Source organism: Gopherus flavomarginatus, chromosome 2 (genome assembly GCF_025201925.1).
Source record: "Gopherus flavomarginatus isolate rGopFla2 chromosome 2, rGopFla2.mat.asm, whole genome shotgun sequence".
Taxonomy (NCBI): domain Eukaryota; kingdom Metazoa; phylum Chordata; order Testudines; family Testudinidae; genus Gopherus; species Gopherus flavomarginatus.
Genome location: NC_066618.1, coordinates 297,801,726 through 297,820,252, shown reverse-complemented (window position 1 = coordinate 297,820,252; position 18,527 = coordinate 297,801,726). Strand labels below are relative to the sequence as shown.

Here is an 18,527-nt window from a genome sequence, read left to right as displayed (position 1 = left end):
TAAGCCTCTGGCAAGTTGTGTTCACAAATGCCACAATCCAGTAACAGATAAAACCACCTCAAAGCACAGGGGTTCTAAGTATTCTACCATCTATTACTTGTTTACTGATTGCATCCCATATCAGCCTTTCCATAACTTTGCCTGCCTAGGATAACCTGGTCTATATTTTCCTGGGTCATCCATTTACCGTTCTAGTCCTCTGGAATTTCCCCCGTGTTCCGAGTTTTGTTAAAAATAACGTTAAGTGGTTCAGAGAGCTCCTCGGCCAATTCTGTTTAACATCCTCCTTCGTTACTGACAGAATTATCGCCTTATATCATCCTACTTCTTTCCAAGTACAGAACAGAAGTAGTCATTGAATACTTCTGCCTCTTTTGCATCAAGATTGAGAATTTTCCCATACTTGTCTATGCCATTGCTGATTTCATTTGTTCCCAATATATTTAAAGAATTATTTGTTATTGTCTGTAACTGGCCATTGATTGTTTTTATTGACATTTAGTTTCTTTTATCAATTATCTGCAATTTCTAATTGCTGGTTTGTATTCTCTGCTATCAGCTTACCCATTTATTTTTCTCCCATTTTTTCTAAATTGTTACTTTCACGTCCTTTTAACCAGGATGGATTTGTAACGGAAGAGGCTTTGTTTCATGAATACAGAATTGGGGAGGGAGGGGAAGAGGGTTTGGATATATGAAAACACTTAGCTCTGAGTTTTCACTTACATGTTTACATCTAAAATGTTTACTCCCAGTGAATTTTGCCCAATTTTTTTCAGCTTTGGGAAAAATCAGCCTTTTAAAGTACCAAGTGTATAGGTTAAAGGTCAGACTATATTCTGTTAGCAAATGAAATTAGCTAGGCAGCAGCACTTCAGAAAGGTCTGGTATTGAATGTATCCATCTTAGCTAGGACATGGTACCTCCCATATATTGGTGCAACCCCCCAGGGAATGGCCAACCATTCATTAAGGGTGAAATTTACCTTTGTGCAGAATGTCAGCACAAGGCCAATGCACTGCTTAAAACAGTTTCTAGTTTTCATACTAGACTCTGCACAAGGGTGCATTTTGATCTGATTAAGAACATACCTTATATAACCATGAGTCCCGGTCAAACTGAGGAGTTATCAAATGTTTGCTTAGTTAATTCTTTGTACAGAGATATTAAAAATATGGTTTATTGCCAACCTCTTAATCACTTCAAATTACTTTGCTGAGCCAGTGGTATTTGAACAAGACAGGAAAAGGACTTTCATTGTTTAACTGTCTCAGTCAGTTTATTTATCCATCAAACAAAACCTACTACACCATGCAACAAAACTGCATTTTATTTCAAACACAGCATTCACTGTAGCTTCTTAGAAAAGAGGAATGACATTCCAAACAGATCATTTTAAGAAGTATGGTTGTGTCTACAATGGGAACTTGTCCTAACTCCAAACAGCTAATGTCCAGCCACCCACATAGCTGTAAACCCTGCTCAACGGTAAGCACCACCAACTAGTACAAGTCACAGCTTTCCTTGACTACATTTTGGGTTTGCATTGGTAGACAAGGCCTAGAAGTCTTTAGTGTTAATCACTGGAGAACAAGGTCACATTCTTAAAGCCATGGAAAAACAGCAATACTTTACTAAATGGCTTAATTTCAGGTGATTTTATGAGTCAAGTTTTGGTTTTCCATTAACTTCAATAACTTCAAAATCTGAGATTTCATGGCCAATCCCTGCTCAGAAGGGACCTGTTTAATCTCAAAAACAGGCTCGCCAAAGAAAGTTAGCAGTGGGAAAGGGGTTCAAACTGCTGAGCCAAACACTTCAGCGGCCTGAAAAAGAGCAACATCAGGGTGTTTTGCTTCCTAACTTGACCCAGTGCTCCTGATACTCCCCAACAAAGTAATTAAATTGCCTGTGTTTTGCCTTGCATTCCTTCTAGCTCCCTCACTCTTTTTGCCCTATGCTGGATTTGAAATGCCTATGTTAGGAGGAGTGGAACTACTTGCTGCCCACATTCTTGGATGCCCTATGAATGGCAAGTATCATCACTCCGATTCAGGATTTTGATATAAACAGCACAGCCTGGCACATTCCTGCTGACATTGAACATTTCTCCTTGGTTTTATGAAGCAGGGTCATGCAGAAAAGAACACAGCAAGATTTTAAGTCTTTTTAATTAGATGAGGCATAACATCCAGGAGCAACCTAGAGCTTGTCTATATGGTGGGCTACTGAGCACTATGGGGGTGTGATTTTGATATACACTAACATGTTACACATTAATTGGTCCGTGTAGACACTGCTGGTGCATACTACGAGCTCCCTAGTGAGCAGCAGCAGGGTCTACACAGACCAATTAATGCACAACATATTAGTATGCTTATTAGAAATCACTTCCCCATGGTGCACATTAGCCCACCAGGCAGAAGTGGAGGGTGAGAAGTGGTCAGAAGTTGAAGCCACCAATAAAGCATTACCAGGTCAGCAGCACAGCACAGGGTTATGTTCTTCCTTTCCGGTTTCTAGTCATGCTGCAAAAGGAGGTAGGGAAAAAGCCCACACCAACAGACTCATAATTAACAGGGAGAGTCTTACTCAGTCACCTTATCTATCCCCCAATTGACCAGTACAGGAAACAGTGACAGAATATCCAGAATATACTCTTCCCCTCTCCAATACAGATAGCCTAGTAACCCCAAGTCACTAGTCTTTGTAAGCGAACAAACGGACATGTTTCTAGTGCACATATCATTATGCTCCTCTCTAGCAGGAGACAATCAGTCTAAGCTCAGAGGCAATTCAGCACACAAGTGTTCTAGCATTGGAAATGGATCAACGCTCACTTGAAGAGGTTTTCTGCCCCAGCTCGCATTCTCATCTCCTTGTTGATCTGTTGGTTAATTCGTGCGCGGCGGTGCTGCAGTTTGCTGCGCTGGGTCTGTGCAAAGGGATCACAGCCCTGCTAAGAGAAAAAAGATGGTCACAATATATCCTGTTCAAAGAGGACATCTTCACCAAACAGAACAGCCTTTCTATCCCACCCTGCTATGCCACCAGTCTCATCTGTTTCTTCTTCAAATCCACTCTGGAGACCCATTGCTTCTGCACTGCCCACAAGCAGCGAGTCAACAGATAATATTTTAAAACAAAAGCCTCTGCTATTCTTTCCTCCAGGTCTGATCATCTTTCTTCACTTTGTGTCAAAGTGCCAAGGACAATGACATGGCTCAATAATAAACATATGGTGTGAAGTGTAGTTTTAGTTCCTTTTTTTTCTGAGAGAATAAGGTCTAGTACTTCGAGTGTACTAAGCTGTGTTTCATACAACATTGGCTGTAAAGATGGAGGATTTCTTTGCACAACACTCCCATTAAGAAATACTATATTCCAATAACCATATAACAAAGGAGCACAGTAGTTCATAACAGGTCTACACAGCCGACGTTAAAGCGCTGCGGCTCCAGTGCTGGGAGGGCTGTAATAAAACCACCTCCATGAGGGGAATAGCTACCAGCACTGGGAGCCGTGCTCCCAGCCCCGGGGCACTATCTACACTGCCACTTTACAGTGTTGAAATTTGCATGGCTCAGGGCGGGTGTTTTTTCACACCCCTGAGCAAAAAAGTGTCAGCATAATAAGTAGCAATCTAGACAAGGCCTTAATTTTAGGAGGGTTTGCTATCTGCTACCTACTGAATATTTCAGTCCCCCTCTTCCCTTTATCTGCACCATTCTTAGAAATCTGCATCTAACCCAGACGGTTCCAACTATCATTTAATTACAGTCACTTGCTCCCGGGACCTTAGCACTCCCTTCTACAATACTGAATGACACCACTTACTGACCTCCGTTCCCTTAATATCAACACTAGCACGATATTTCAAATGCCTCAGCCCTTTCAGCAAATGACAACAAATAGTCACACTGACGATCACTGCAGTAAGCCACCTACTGAGGTTATTCAGCTATTCAAGCGCTCTGGGAAACAACGGAGCCTTCTGAAAGTGTGTTATAGTACCATTGTTGCTTATACTGCCCGGATTACTAGGTGGATAGCCAGGTAGTTTAAAAAAATATGGGCTCTCTCAGGAGATAATATATGTTATCTCCTTTACAGGACTTTATCAGATGGCCATAGCATGAAAGATTTAGGAAACCAGCCCTGGGAGCCTCAGATCACAGTAAATCTATAACTGCAGCCCAGACACTAGCATCCTGATTTTCCATGGGTGACAAGCTCCTGCTGAATTCAGAAGGATTTGAGCTAGCTCAGCAACTCTGAAAATCAGGGCATTACTTTTAAATGTAACCCATTTATCTCTTTTATTCTCTCCTCCACTCCCTCCCATCCCCCCCCCAAAATTTCTTTGAGTCAGTTTCTTTATAGGCAGGGAATTGTTATAAGTTTAATCATCACTTTGGGGAATAGTAAATATACATTATCTTGAAGGGAGGGAAAGAAATATTAGCGGGTACTCCCAACAGAAACACTGTCAGGAGGAGGATCTCAGATTCCACAGTGACACAAAAGCTCTACTCACATAGAAAGATTGAATTGCTCCTCACACAATGGAACATAAATGGTGAAATGTGCTCCTAGGGGTGCCATGGACTTAAATAAAGAGCGTTTTTTGGAGGGGTCCAAGGCAGGGGAGTTGTGTTAAGATGGAGACCTGGAAGTCTGCTGTTCTTATGTTAATGTCAGATAATTTGCACCAACAAAACCACCCACGCCAGTTTACACATATAGGGTGAATTTCACCCCAGTGCAGCCAGCACAGGTCCTACTTCAGTTCTGCCTAGGGCACATGCTGGCCCCCAGAACTGAGAGTGGACAATCACTCAGAATCTCTCTTGTGAAGTTCTTTCAGAGCAACAGAATGGCCTTATTTCCAGCCACCACATAGAGCCATAGCTTTAGAATAAGAGACTAACTCCTCCTCCTCCTCCTCTTTTCAGGCCTTCTCAAGACTCACTATAGCTCTGATTAGGTCAAAACCCAAAACAAAGGCATCACTTTTATTTATTTTTAGCCACTGAGACTAGCTTACATTAGCTTCTCATGTGGCATCAGCTTATTTCACTTGTCTTCTCCTGATGGGGGACAGGGACAGGGTATCATGTCCTTGCACTCCCCTAGGTAGCAGGGTCTGGTGGGTAGGAAATCTGTGTTAGTCTGTGAGGTTCCATGCCTAGCTGTAGACACATTTTCTACACCCATCATGATACCCGAGTATGTGCTTAGATGATGATAAAGTTAAATTTGCATGGAGAAGTCCCCAGTGGACTTTGTGAAGTCTTGTCTCTCCTCCCTGCTTAAAGGAGGTACTGCTTGGGGAATAATACTGATTATAGAATAGGTGATAATGTGCTTCATGCGAGAGGAGGTAGTGGTCTTATAAATGCAGCTATGTGGCCAACACAGCTGCAAGAAAGTCTCTAAGGGTATGACTACATTTGGAATTTCAAAGCGCTGCCCCGGCAGCGCTCCCGCAGCGCTTTGAAGTGTGAGTGTAGTCAGAGCGGCAGCGCTGGGAGAGAGCTCTCCCAGCGCTGCAAGTAAACCACATCCCTTACGGGTGTAGCGTGCAGCGCTGGGAGCCGCGCTCCCAGCACTGCCGCCCTGATTACACTGACGCTTTACAGCGCTGTATCTTGCAGCGCTCAGGGGGGTGTTTTTTCACACCCCTGAGCGCAAAAGTTGCAGCGCTGTTAAGTGTGAGTGTAGCCATGGCCCTAAGGAGAAACTACAGGCCTCAGCTCTGGTTCATGATATTACTATGTAGAGGCCAATAAAAAACTAAATTCTTGATTGCAAAAGAGATAATGTGGATTTGGAAACCTACTCTAGTTTAAAAAAAAAAGATGGACAGGAAATAAGTGCAACTTATTTAGGAGTGGAAAAATAATGAGATCATATTTGTTTTGATTAAAAACTGATGTGGGGGTGGGAAATGTTGCTTGTGAAAAGTTTCCAGGTAATTTCAAAATATCCAGAACAGTTAGTCCCCAGTAGATTATAAATCATACAAAAAGGGACTGATTTGAGTGAGTTACTGGTATAAGCATGGATGGACGTTTGTGATTATTGTTGAGCAGCATTCAGTCTGCAGACTAACATAGCAGATGGCATGACCTCTGTTCCTCAGCTTCTAAAACTCTGATTAATGCTCAGATGTGACACAAAAAGTAATCTGTGCACGCATTACAAAGACTGCAGAAAGGCAGAGTGGGAGATCATGAACTTTCTGGATAAATTAAATGGGTCACTGGGACTAAAAACTAGCTGCCTCACAAACCTCAGGTGTAAAATACTGAAAACAAATATCCCCAAGGACGACTGTTTTAAGGAGCAAATGCTGAACTCTCAAAAGGTCCACACCCATTTTGCAAACAAACAATCTGCTTCTTCACCAAAGTGAATTTAATATAAGAAGAGATTGAATCTTGCCATTCTTAGTAAGAATGAGGAATCTTGCAGCCACAGAGCCCTAATCTGTGATTGTGCCAGTTTTTCCAAGCTAAGGTGGAGCAGGCTGGGGGATCTCAAAGGAGCATTAAGGTGTTAGTCAAGTGGAGGAAAACAGAGTCGCTAAAAACAGACAAGCAAGTCTCAGTGACAATTTGTAAGAGAACCTGTTAAGAATCATCACAGCAGATTCAAGGAGACTAAAATGTCTAAAAGAAATTGGTTCAGAAGGAACGTAATACTTAGGGATCCCTTAAAATGGATATCAGATACGGCTACATTCATGAAAAATCCCATCCCTAACCACAAGAACTTTAATTAAGCAAATCTTTATGTACCTCTTTGAAGGGATAGAGGTGAGGCAAACAAAACCCAGGTGTGGATGCTGACATATATATACATGGCAAAGGAGACAGAGCTCTTAGAAGCAACAGATGGTTTCTTTGAGAGGATTTCCTCCCCAGCCATATTCTAACATGATCACACACTATAGCAGAGGCAGGTTTCCACATGGACAATGGCAACATCTAAAATCTTTTTATTGATTTCAGAGATGTATAGGAAACATTCCTTTTAACCAGTAAAAGCGAAGCTAAAATACAGTAACAACTTTAATAATGTTTCCCCACCCAAATCAAAACCTTTACCTACACAATTTTATCTTTTAGGGTATCACAGCTTTGGCAAAACTATCAGAAAAAGTGAAAGTTGATAATTCCACAGGAGTAACAAGCAAAGAAGAGAGAACACTAGATTTTGATAATCCCTCAGGCCAAATTTTTCAAAAATGACTAGTGATTTGGGTTTATCCATTTTTCAGTGCCCAACTTGGGACATCTTAAAGGAGCCAGATTCTCAAAACATGCCGAGCACCCACACTCTTAATATCCAACCCCTCTAAAGTGTTTCCAATTAAGCACCCAAAAACCCCAGTCACTTTGGGAAACTCTGGCCTTCCTGTATGCCTCCAGGAATACCCTAATCACAGATGTGAGATGAGGCAAGGCAGCATTAAATTTAATATTTTCATTATACAGCAGCCTGGGAAGTTGCACTCTTTGGATTTGCCCACAATACTATGTACTTTCTAATAAGAAATATGCACTGTGCTGCTCACAGAGTCATGAGTTTATAAAAGCAAGCATTTGAACAAGTGCTCATGTTTACTGCCTTTTTAGTTGAATATTACATCTCACCATTTAAACAATCAAGTTTCAGGAGATAGTTTTCAATTCCCACCCATGCTCCTGAGCCAGTCAGAAAATGCAGTAAAATTGTACTGGAAAGACGAGTATTAACTGGATCATGTAGCACAGGGTTATGGGAGGGGTGGTTAAGCATAGGAATGCAAGTCAGGATCTTGAGACTTACTGCTTTTAGGAAATTCATTTGATCTCTCTGCCTCATCTTCCTCCACCCACAGTAAAACTGAGTAACCCTCCCACCGCCCTGTGAGATACTTAGCACTTCTAATCTTCAAAAGGCTTTACTATCACGAAGTATCATTACTGAACAGTTGTTAGAATGTCAAGTATCAGAGGGGTAGCCGTGTTAGTCTGGATCTGTAAAAGCAGCAAAGAATCCTGTGGCACCTTATAGACTAACAGACATTTTGGAGCATGAGCTATCGTGAGGAAGTGGGTATTCACCCACGATAGCTCATGCTCCAAAACGTCTGTTAGTCTATAAGGTGCCACAGGATTCAGTTGTTAGAATGAGCACTATGCAACAGCTACAGTAGGTAGTAACTAAGATCTAGATTCTAGTCTCTAGCTGTCCTTGCTATTTTGAAATGCAACTAATTTTAAACTGAAGGAAAGGAGAAAATTCAGCCAGCATTTTACCTCAAGACATTTTTATCTATGAGAAAACAAGCAAATAATCTAAAATGAAGGTTCTTCAGATTTAAAGTGAGAGACCACCACAAGAATGAACAGAAGATTGAGAGCATAGGTGCTTTTGAAAATCTCACTTAAGTGAGGGTAGGTACTTAACTGTCATTGAAAGCTAAATGGGAGTTAGGCACCTAACTCAGTCAGGCAGTTTTGGAAAAAATCTCTCCCATAGTGTGAATCTCCTCGGACAGTCTGCACTCAAATGAACTTAGAACAGCTGCCTGTTTCTGCTGACCAGAGTCCCTGGAAATTTAAAAATGTAGTATAAACAAAAACTATACTACAGTTTTCAGTGAGGACATTTCTTCCAAAGCCAGTCAAGAGGGGGCACATGGGATGGCTTTTAAACTTAAGTAGGAATTTCCTTGCTTGATTATTTCCTGCATGACCTTAAACCCAATCCTGAAACATAACTGTAATTAAATGAAATTGTGGTAACATCTCAGGCCTTTACTGGATATTAAAGGCATTTCCGTGTGCAGTTGCTACAGTTGCGCAAGTCACATTCTGAGTGAAATTCAACATTTAACTCAAGATTTCTTAGCCATCCTTTGCAGTGGACTTTAAACCAGGTAAGTAAACATACAGCATCTCCTCAGTCAACAGGTGTACATAATCTTTATTGCATGCATAGAACAGTCAGAACGCAGCACAGATTGTAAGTATGTAGAGTACAGCATGTTAAGAACACTATGGGAATGAATAAGGTATGGGTCATTAAGTTACACAAGTTGTGTCCAGCACTGAAGTTTATTGCCTCTGACAAACCAGGATTAGAGCCAGTATTATTCTAGCAAGTCTGTTCTAGGCCCAAAGAGCCTGCCAAACATTACATTCAGTGTCCAACACAAAAGGAAAACAAAGTGTTCTGCAGAAATGTGCTAGAGCTGTTTCAGTGTTGTGAAAGAGTGAGAGGCTGGTCTCATGCAAAATGGAGGGGACAAAAGATAGACGAGGCCCCTTACATGTCATCTGGCAATTCCTGCTGACTTAAGATGTGTCTACATGGGGAAATTTACAAGTATAATTATACTGCTGTAGTTATACTTGTATAAATCCTCATGTGGACACTTATTCTGTTACAGGAGCACCTACATAGGGAGATATACTAACAAGTAAGCTTGGCAAAAATAAAAAATTTTTAAACAATTTTGAGAGATAATATCAATGTTTACTTTTAACCATTTTTATTTTTATCAATTTAAATGTTCACAATTTGGGAACTTATGGGAGGGGGAGGGAATTAGACAACTTAATGACAGTAGATGTTGAGATTCAAAAAGTTAAAGCTCTGTAACCATCAAAGCACAAATTGTCATCACATCAAAATATACAAAATAAATATCCTTAAATCAAACTGAAGTTCTCTAGCAGCATTTTTCTTATTTTGCCTATCTTTAAATTTCTATTATTATTGATGGATATATTTTTCGGTCCGTTTGGGAAGGGGGTGGGGGCATGAAATCAACATTTACTGATAAAAATTTAATTGTTTGAAGCCAAAGCATGCTGGTAACTTTCCTCATGCAGACAAGCTCCTATCAATGCTTTGTTTTGACATAGTTATCAAACATCATACCTCGCAACTTAATGGTTATGGATGCTTCTTAGACAACATTGATAGGTGTGGTATCAGAAAGCACCCCTAGGAGACTGGTGCTGACTAACCATGGCTCCAGCTGGAGCACAACATTCAGAGGTGATGCTAATTAGCAGGCCCGAAGGAGTCTAAACTCCCACCTAACAATTAAAGTGTAAGGGAGCCAATGTTAGTACAACTCACAAAGAAGTTACAGATAGAGGACTATAGCAACGAAAATTCTACTCATGTGACCCTCTGCCTGTGACTAATGTCAGTGTAGCTCCACAACTGAGTCATACTAAGGGCACGTCTTCACTAGCAACATTAAAGTGCTGACGAAGCTGCGCTTTAACATGGCTTGTATAGTCGTGGCAGAGCACTGGGAGAGCTCTCCCAGCGCTATATAAAAAAACCTCACCTCCCCGAGGGGAATAGCTCCCAGCACTGGTGCACTGTCACTCTACAGCGCTGAAACGTGCAGCGCTCGGGGGGGGGGGGGGGGGTTTTCACACCCCGAGTGAGAAAGTTGTAGCACTGTACAGTGCCAGTGTAGACAACCCTATGAAATGATGCCTAATGGAGAACAGGTTGCACGTTGAGAAGTGTGAAGATGCATGTAGATATTGAGGGGGAAGCCAGACATACATTCCAGTAAAGATTTAAAACTTTCACCCTTCAGAAGTAATCTTTAATACACCCAGATGGGCATCTTCACACATCAGGGAGCAGCTGATGCTTTTGAATATTTGATAATTTTCTGGAGCTCTTCTCCCAACTCCTTTCCTTCTACCAATTAGGTATCTAGCAGCATGAAAACAGAATTAGCTATTCATGAGACTTGTTCCTTACTTGAGGTCATAAATGGCAAGTTTGCATCTATTATTTAATTTATTTGGTGTATGCAAGCCAGTCAAGCCAAGCCAACAGTATTCTTACCAACAATGTTCAAGGCACAAAGACCTCCAGGAAGTTGAGTCATTTTGCAGTCATCAACAACGTGTGTCATGGTTTGTGGCTGCCCACACTGACATAGCGAACTGTCTCTAAAATGCCACAGAAATTCCATGTTCACACTCCTGAGCAACATAAGTTATACAGACATAAGTCGTAGTGTAGACATAGCTGCAGACTGTAAGCTCTTTAGGGCAGGGACTGTCTTTTTGTTTTGTGTCTGTACAGCACCTACCACAATAGGGTCCTGGTCCACAACTATGGTTCTTAGGCATTATAGTAATGCAAATCATCAATAATAAAGGACCATTAAGTATTTCACTTCTAAGTTTAGATTTGAATGCAGCCTGGGGCAATTGTGACTGATGATTGTTTGGTGCCTTACAATGTATGAACTGAGGTGAACTTGTACTACTAACTAGCTCATTTTCTGGTGTTCATATCTCGCACACACGTGCCCGAAAAATCTTACTGGCAGTCGCAGCAGAGACAAGACTGAATGTTCTATGGAGTCTGAATTATCCTATCCTCAAGGGCCATATGTCCAGAAAAGGTTGAAGAACCTTGGTGGGGCGGCACATGGACAATTTGTTCTACTGTAGGTGTTGTTTTATGCTAACCACAAAGACTTGAATCTGCAAGGCTGCCAATTTAGCACCTCCCAAACTGTGATTTACAATCACAGGCCAGTTGAACTTACTAATACTGTGCACATAAATCTGCAAGTTTGCTACAATAGGGAAACAATGCACATTTTGTACAGGAGAAAAAAGGGTATGAGAGAGTTTGAAATGCAGAACAAACATACATTCTGAAAACCCAATTCTATAGTTTTTGCTCAGGAAGAGTTCTCAGTGATTCTGATGAGAGAGTACTGCTGAATTAAGATGGCAGGATTCAGCCACTATATGGTAAATTAGAGATGGTAAAAGTTAAAAAATTCAACTCATGAATAGCAACCAAAGAAAACACTAGGTACATACTCTAAAAAGCTAAAGCTGTGTAAGGTTTTTATCCGCCTTAGTTTTATTTCACCCCTAAAATACCAAAAGCAATTAGAGTCCATCACTGACAAGTTACAGTATTTCAGTTTCTCTCTATAAAACCATTTGGAAATACAATAGCTAAAAGATAAGTGCGACTGGGGTTTGCCAAATTCACCCCTGGCAAAAATAGGAACATCTCGTTGTTTTATGTTTACTTGTGTAGCTTATGACAGGTTTGAGACTTTTATTGAAAAAAAAATGCAAATATCTACATTACTCATATGCTATAACTCTATGGGCCAAATTTCAGTATACTGGGGCTTTTCTAGAAAAAAATTCCATATTCTATAGACCAGGGGTAGGCAACCTATGGCACAGGTGCTGAAGGCGGCACACAAGCTAATTTTCAGTGGCACTCCCACTGCCCAGGTTCTGGCCACCGGTCCAGGGGGCTCTGCATTTTAATTTAATTTTAAATGAAGCTTCTTAAACATTTTTAAAACCTTATTTACTTTACATATAACAATAGTTTTATTATCTATTATAGACTTATAGAAAGACACCTTCTAAAAACATTAAAATGTATTACCAGCGCATGAAACCTTAAATTACAGTTAATAAATGAAGACTCGGCATACCACTTCTGAAACGTTGCCACCCCTGCTATAGACCTACAGAGGATTATAATTAGAAATGCTAGCCTGGCTACCTGCTGAAGCACAAAAGAAAGACATTGCCATAATTAAATGAAAAATTTTAAGTCTAGGACCCCAATCCTGCCTCTGGATCCATTCATGTGGATCCCATGTAGAGTTCAGGACATAGTCCAAGGCCTAGTTTAGGTTCTTATAATACAAACACACACAAAGAAAACAAAGAAGGAAGAAGTGGGACCGCTAAACACTGAGGATGGAATGGAGGTTAAGGATAACCTAGGCATGGCCCAATATCTAAATAAATACTTTGCCTCAGTCTTTAATAAGGCTAATGAGGAGCTTAGGGATAATGGAAGGATGACAAATGGGAATGAGGATATGGAGGTGGATATTACCACATCTGAGGTAGAAGCCAAACTTGAACAGCTTAATGGGACAAAATCAGAGGGCCCAGATAATCTTCATCCAAGAATATTAAAGGAACTGGCACATGAAATTGCAAGCCCATTAGCAAGAATTTTTAATGAATAGGTAAACTCATGGGTTGTACCGTACGACTGGAGAATTGCTAATATAGTTCCTATCTTTAAGAAAGGGGAAAAAAAGTGATCCAAGTAACTATAGGCCTGTTAGTTTGACATCTGTAGTATGTAAGGTCTTGGAAAAAATTTTGAAGGAGAAAGTAGTTGAGGACATTGAGGTCAATGGTAATTGGGACAAATTACAACATGGTTTTATAAAAGGTAGATTGTGCCAAACCAACCTGATCTCCTTCCTTGAGAAGGTGACAGATTATTTAGACAAAGGAAATGTAGATCTAATTTACCTCAATTTTAGTTAGGCATTTGACATGGTTCCACATGGGGAATTATTAGTTAAATTGGAAAAGATGGGGATCAATATGAAAATTGAAAGGTGGATAAGGAGCTGGTTAAAGGGGAGACTACAATGGGTCGTACTGAAGGGTGAACTGTCAGGTTGGAAGGAAGTTACTAGTGGAGTTCCTCAAGGATCAGTTTTGGGACCAATCTTATTTAATCTTTTTATTACTGACCTTGGCACAAAAAGGGGGAATGTGCTAATAAAGTTTGCGGATGACACAAAGCTGGGAGGTACTGCTAACACAGAGAAGGACCGGGATATCATACAGGAAGATCTGGATGACCTTGTAAACTGGAGTAATAGTAATAGGATGAAAATTAATAGTGAAAAGTGCAAGGTCATGCATTTAGGGATTAATAATAAGAATTTTAGTTATACATTGGGGACACATCAGTTGGAAGCAATAGAGGAGGAGAAGGACCTTGGAGTATTGGTTGATCACAGGATGACTATGAGCCGCCAATGTGATATGGCCGTGAAAAAAGCTAATGCGGTTTTAGGATGCATCAGGCGAGGTATTTCCAGCAAAGATAAGGAGGTGTTAGTACCGTTATATAAGGCACTGGTGAGACCTCATCTGGAATACTGTGTGAAGTTCTAGTCTCCCATGTTTAAGAAGGATGAATTCAAAATGGAACAGGTTCAGAGACGGGCTACTAGGATGATCCGAGGAATAGAAAACCTCTCTTCTGAAAGGAGACTCAAAGAGCTTGGCTTATTTAGCCTAACCAAAAGAAGGCTGAGGGGGGATATGCTTGCTCTTTATAAATATATCAGAGGGATTAATATTAGGGAGGGAGAGGAATTATTTAAGCTTAGTACCAATGTAGACACAAGAACAAATGGGTATAAACTGGACACTAGGAAGTTTAGACTTGAAATTAGACGAAGGTTTCTAACCATTAGAGGAGTGAAGTTCTGGAACAGCCTTCCATGGGGAGTAGTGGGGACAAAAGGCATATCTGGCTTTAAGACTAAGCTTGATAAGTTTATGGAAGGGATGGTATGATGAGATAGCTTAATTTTGGCAATTGACCTTTGATCATCAGAGGTAAGTATGCCCAGTGGTCTGTGATGGGATGTTAGATGGGATGGGACCTGAGTTACTGCAGAGAATTCTTTCCTGAGTGCTGGCTGGTGAGTCTTGCCCACATGCTCAGGGTTTAGCTGATGGCCATATTTGGGGTCGGGAAGGAATTTTCCTCCGGGGCAGATTGCCAGGGGCCCTGGAGGTTTTTCGCCTTCCTCTGCAGCGTGGGGCATGGGTCAGTTGCTGGTGGATTCTCTGCAGCTTGAGGTCTTCAAACCACAATTTGAAGACTTCTATAACTCAGACATAGGTTAGGGGTTTGTTATAGAAGTGGATGGGTGGGGTTCTGTGGCCTGCTTTGTGCAGGAGGTCAGACTAGATGATCATATTGGTCCCTTCTGACCCTAATGTCTATGAGTCTGAGTCTATGAGGGTGATGAATACAGTATAAAAAAACATACAGAACAGATATGTATTATTGTACATACCGACAAAGCGGGTATACACCCACGAAAGCTCATGCTCCAAGTCTGTTAGTCTATAAGGTGCCACAAGACTCCTTGCTGCTTTTACTGTACATAGCCTCTTATACTGTGCTCATCACCGTAGCATCTGGGCAGGTGGGCCTTCCAGTACTGCTTAAAATACTATCCTGGATAGGGATGCTTTTGAATTAGGGCCTATGGCAAGAAATCCAACTGAAGTAAATGGGACTATGCACTAGAATAAGCATTACTTCCAGTGAGCAAATGTTTGAAGTGTCAGGCCCTTAATATTACCAGTTATTTTATTTCTAAGAGAGAAACTGTTAGATACTTTAGGACCATAAGTTTAGATATTATAAAAATGTCATTGTCCAGTCACCTTTCAAAGAAAGCTGGTAGTGGTGGTTGAGATTCATGTTCCTCAACCACATTTGCAACCCACATATTCTAGAACTGGGCCAGTGTAGGAGAACTGGAAAGTGAAACCGACTAGAGATGTGAAACTCATTACTCTACTTTTGTGCCACCAGTTGAATGAAGAACAAATTGTAAGAGCCTGAAGCATAAGAATAGATTAAAACAAAAATCTCTAATATTTTTAGCCCAAGAAAATCCACTTAAGGAACTACCAATGTTTGAGAAACAATGCATGTTGCGGTAGCATAGCAGAACTAACAGGGAGATCATACAGATTGATATTTTGTCCTTTTACATGGGAAAAGCTACTGTCTTGCAGCAAGTTCTATTAGGTGTTTAATACAGCAATAGGATCTCAAACTCAGACAGCACCACACCCATTTTTCTGAGAGAGGCTGCATTACAACGTATGCTTTAAAACAATACACCATTAAAAAAAAAAAGCTATTGACAATAGCTGTATCACACAATTTTTCAATAATGAGTCTGTTTATTTGTTAAGTATCAGAGGGGTAGCTGTGTTAGTCTGGATCTATAAAAGCAGCAAAGAATCCTGTAGCACCTTATAGACTAACAGACGCTTTGGAGCATGAGCTTTCGTGGGTGAATATCCCCTTTGTCACGGAAGCTCATGCTCCAAAGCGTCTGTTAGTCTATAAGGTGCCACAGGATTCTTTGCTGTTTATTTGTTAAAACTCTCTAAAAAGATCCTCAATGTTGACTGATGCACTGAACAAAAGATAAAGGATAAATAAAAAAAATCAAGTCCAAATGCTCCAATCTGTAAAAACTTACTCTGATTGTTGGGAGGAGAGGGGAAGGAGGGGAGCGAGGGAGGGAAATCACTAAAATGAGACATGGTGGTGCAAACATGGAGCAGTCTGCATGTCACAAAAGTCAGGACAATAGACCAGTTCTGTGCACAAGTAGGAAACAGATGCATCAGAGCCTCAGTGACAGAATGTTAGCCTGTACAGAAGATAACCATTACTGTAGTATCTGTGATTCTCCACAAAACAGTGAAGCCATAGCAACCACATCGACACAGTTCTCTTTCTAAGCATTGAATGCATTACAGTTACTGATTCTTCTTTAGAGAAACACCGTCAACTTTTTTCTTTTTTTAATATAAAGTGTCAAGTCAAGTCATTACAGGTGTTCCTGAGTTCTCAGGTCAGTTTTTGTGGTTTTTTTACAACCATGTTTTCTTACTTCAGATGTTTCTCTCCTGCCTGTTGCTGTCAGAGGACCCCACGCACACAGTAAACAGACTCCCTTGCAGAAGAGAAACCATGAAACAAATTAAGTAAGCTACAACACACACTCCTTACTAATCCTTTGTTATAGGTAGCACCTGCAGTTACAAATACCACAGGAAAATTCTGAGACAAATGTGACTTAAGTTGACTGTGTCCCTTTAAACTACATCAGAAAGGTTAAAAATTAATACTTGACAGGATTCTTTATTGATCTTTACCTATAAGAGGCTGTGGATTTAAACCTACAGCCCTTACTAAGGCAAAACATCTACTGAACCAAATGGAAGATTTAGTTGAGGAAGAGCTGTACTTATACATCAGATTACAATGACAATTTACAGCAAATAAACTTTCAGAACACACAGAAATTGGCACACTTCACACAGTTTCGAAAGCCATTATTTACCGACCTTATGGTGGTTTTACAACTAGTGTTCTAGAATACTCTGAATGTAAGAGTAGTACAGCAGCAATTTGCCAGCACACTACCGACATTAAAAACCCTCATACAAGCAATGCTAACATTTTAAACTTCTAAGAACACCCCTTGAAGTTTTACCTCCTTCCTGTTATTAATTTTGGTTGCATCACTAGTTTAATTAGCAGTCAGAGCTAGCAGATACATTCATACAAACTAAACAGGCAAACAATCAATCATATACGGTAAAACTGCCAGCATGGTAACTACCACATATGCCCACCTACTACGAAACCTTAGCTACATAAGCAAGAACACTAGGCAATGCCATGCTGCTCACATTGTAGTAACAGTTAATAGTGAGAGGTAGAACACACAGAATACTTTAGTGGGATGAGTACAGTAACTTTCCGGCAGGAAAGAAAATCAAGCTGAAACGTACCAGCAACCATCACCCAGTACCAACACGCACTGGCTAGCCCCCAGAATGGCACGAGGAAGGGGTTTGGGCACCAGGGAGATCCCGGCATGGGAGAAGAGTGCTAGCCCCCCCCCCACTGCCCTGGCACGGGGGAGGCTGGCCCCGCGTGGGGGGGGAGGGGCGCCGCCCCCCCCACTGCCCTGGCACGGGGGAGGCTGGCCCCGCGTGGGGGGGGAGGGGCGCCGCCCCCCCCACTGCCCTGGCACGGGGGAGGCTGGCCCCGCGTGGGGGGGGAGGGGCGCCGCCCCCCCCACTGCCCTGGCACGGGGGAGGCTGGCCCCGCGTGGGGGGGGAGGGGCGCCGCCCCCCCCACTGCCCTGGCACGGGGGAGGCTGGCCCCGCGTGGGGGGGGAGGGGCGCCGCCCCCCCCACTGCCCTGGCACGGGGGAGGCTGGCCCCGCGTGGGGGGGGAGGGGCGCCGCCCCCCCCACTGCCCTGGCACGGGGGAGGCTGGCCCCGCGTGGGGGGGGAGGGGAGCCGCCCCCCCCACTGCCCTGGCACGGGGGAGGCTGGCCCCGCGGGGGGAGGGGAAGGGAGCGGAGAGGGGCCCACTAGCCGCCCCGGGCGCTGCTCTCCGCCGGTCCTCGCCCCGCGCCCCTCACGCACCTTCCGGACGCTGCCGCTCTCCGGGGCCCGCAGCAGGAGGAAGCCGCCGTCTCCCGCCGCGTCCCCTCGGCCGCCCGGGCTCCCCTCCGCGGGGACCATGGTGGCGGCTCTGCAGGCGGCCGCGCTCCCCTCAGCCAGGACGCCAGCCGCCACTCTCTGGCTTCTACACCGGCGGCGAACCGCCGGCCCTAGGGAAGGGCGGGAGCCAGGGGCCGCTCCGGCCAATAGGATGGCGGGTTGTCTTCGAGTGAAAGCACCCGTATCCAATGGAAGAAAGGATAGGGTGGGGCCAGTGGTGTCCCCGCCCTTCTCGCTGCCTAAACGATGCCCGGGGAGAGGAGACCCTGTCGCCCCTGGCAACGGTGGGAATTAGAACGCCGAGGACGTCAGGGGGCGGGGCCGCCCGGGCACGGC

General features: G+C 42.7%; 1 protein-coding gene across 4 annotated transcripts in view; it reads right to left on the bottom strand.

The window, feature by feature from the left end:
• RHPN1 (rhophilin Rho GTPase binding protein 1) overlaps positions 1-18,212 on the bottom strand; it is a 974,759-nt gene extending 956,547 nt beyond the window's left edge. For all 4 annotated transcript variants that reach the window (XR_007772628.1, XM_050940897.1, XM_050940898.1 and 1 more), the window contains exons 1-2: positions 18,114-18,212; positions 2,841-2,956 (exon numbers count right to left, since the gene is read on the bottom strand). Coding sequence is in view for 3 of the 4 variants with exons in the window: in XM_050940897.1 (XP_050796854.1) it covers positions 2,841-2,956; positions 18,114-18,212 (215 nt within the window). In the remaining variant the exon portion in view is untranslated. The remainder of the gene's footprint in view (positions 1-2,840; positions 2,957-18,113) is intronic.
• Positions 18,213-18,527: the final 315 nt, after the last annotated feature.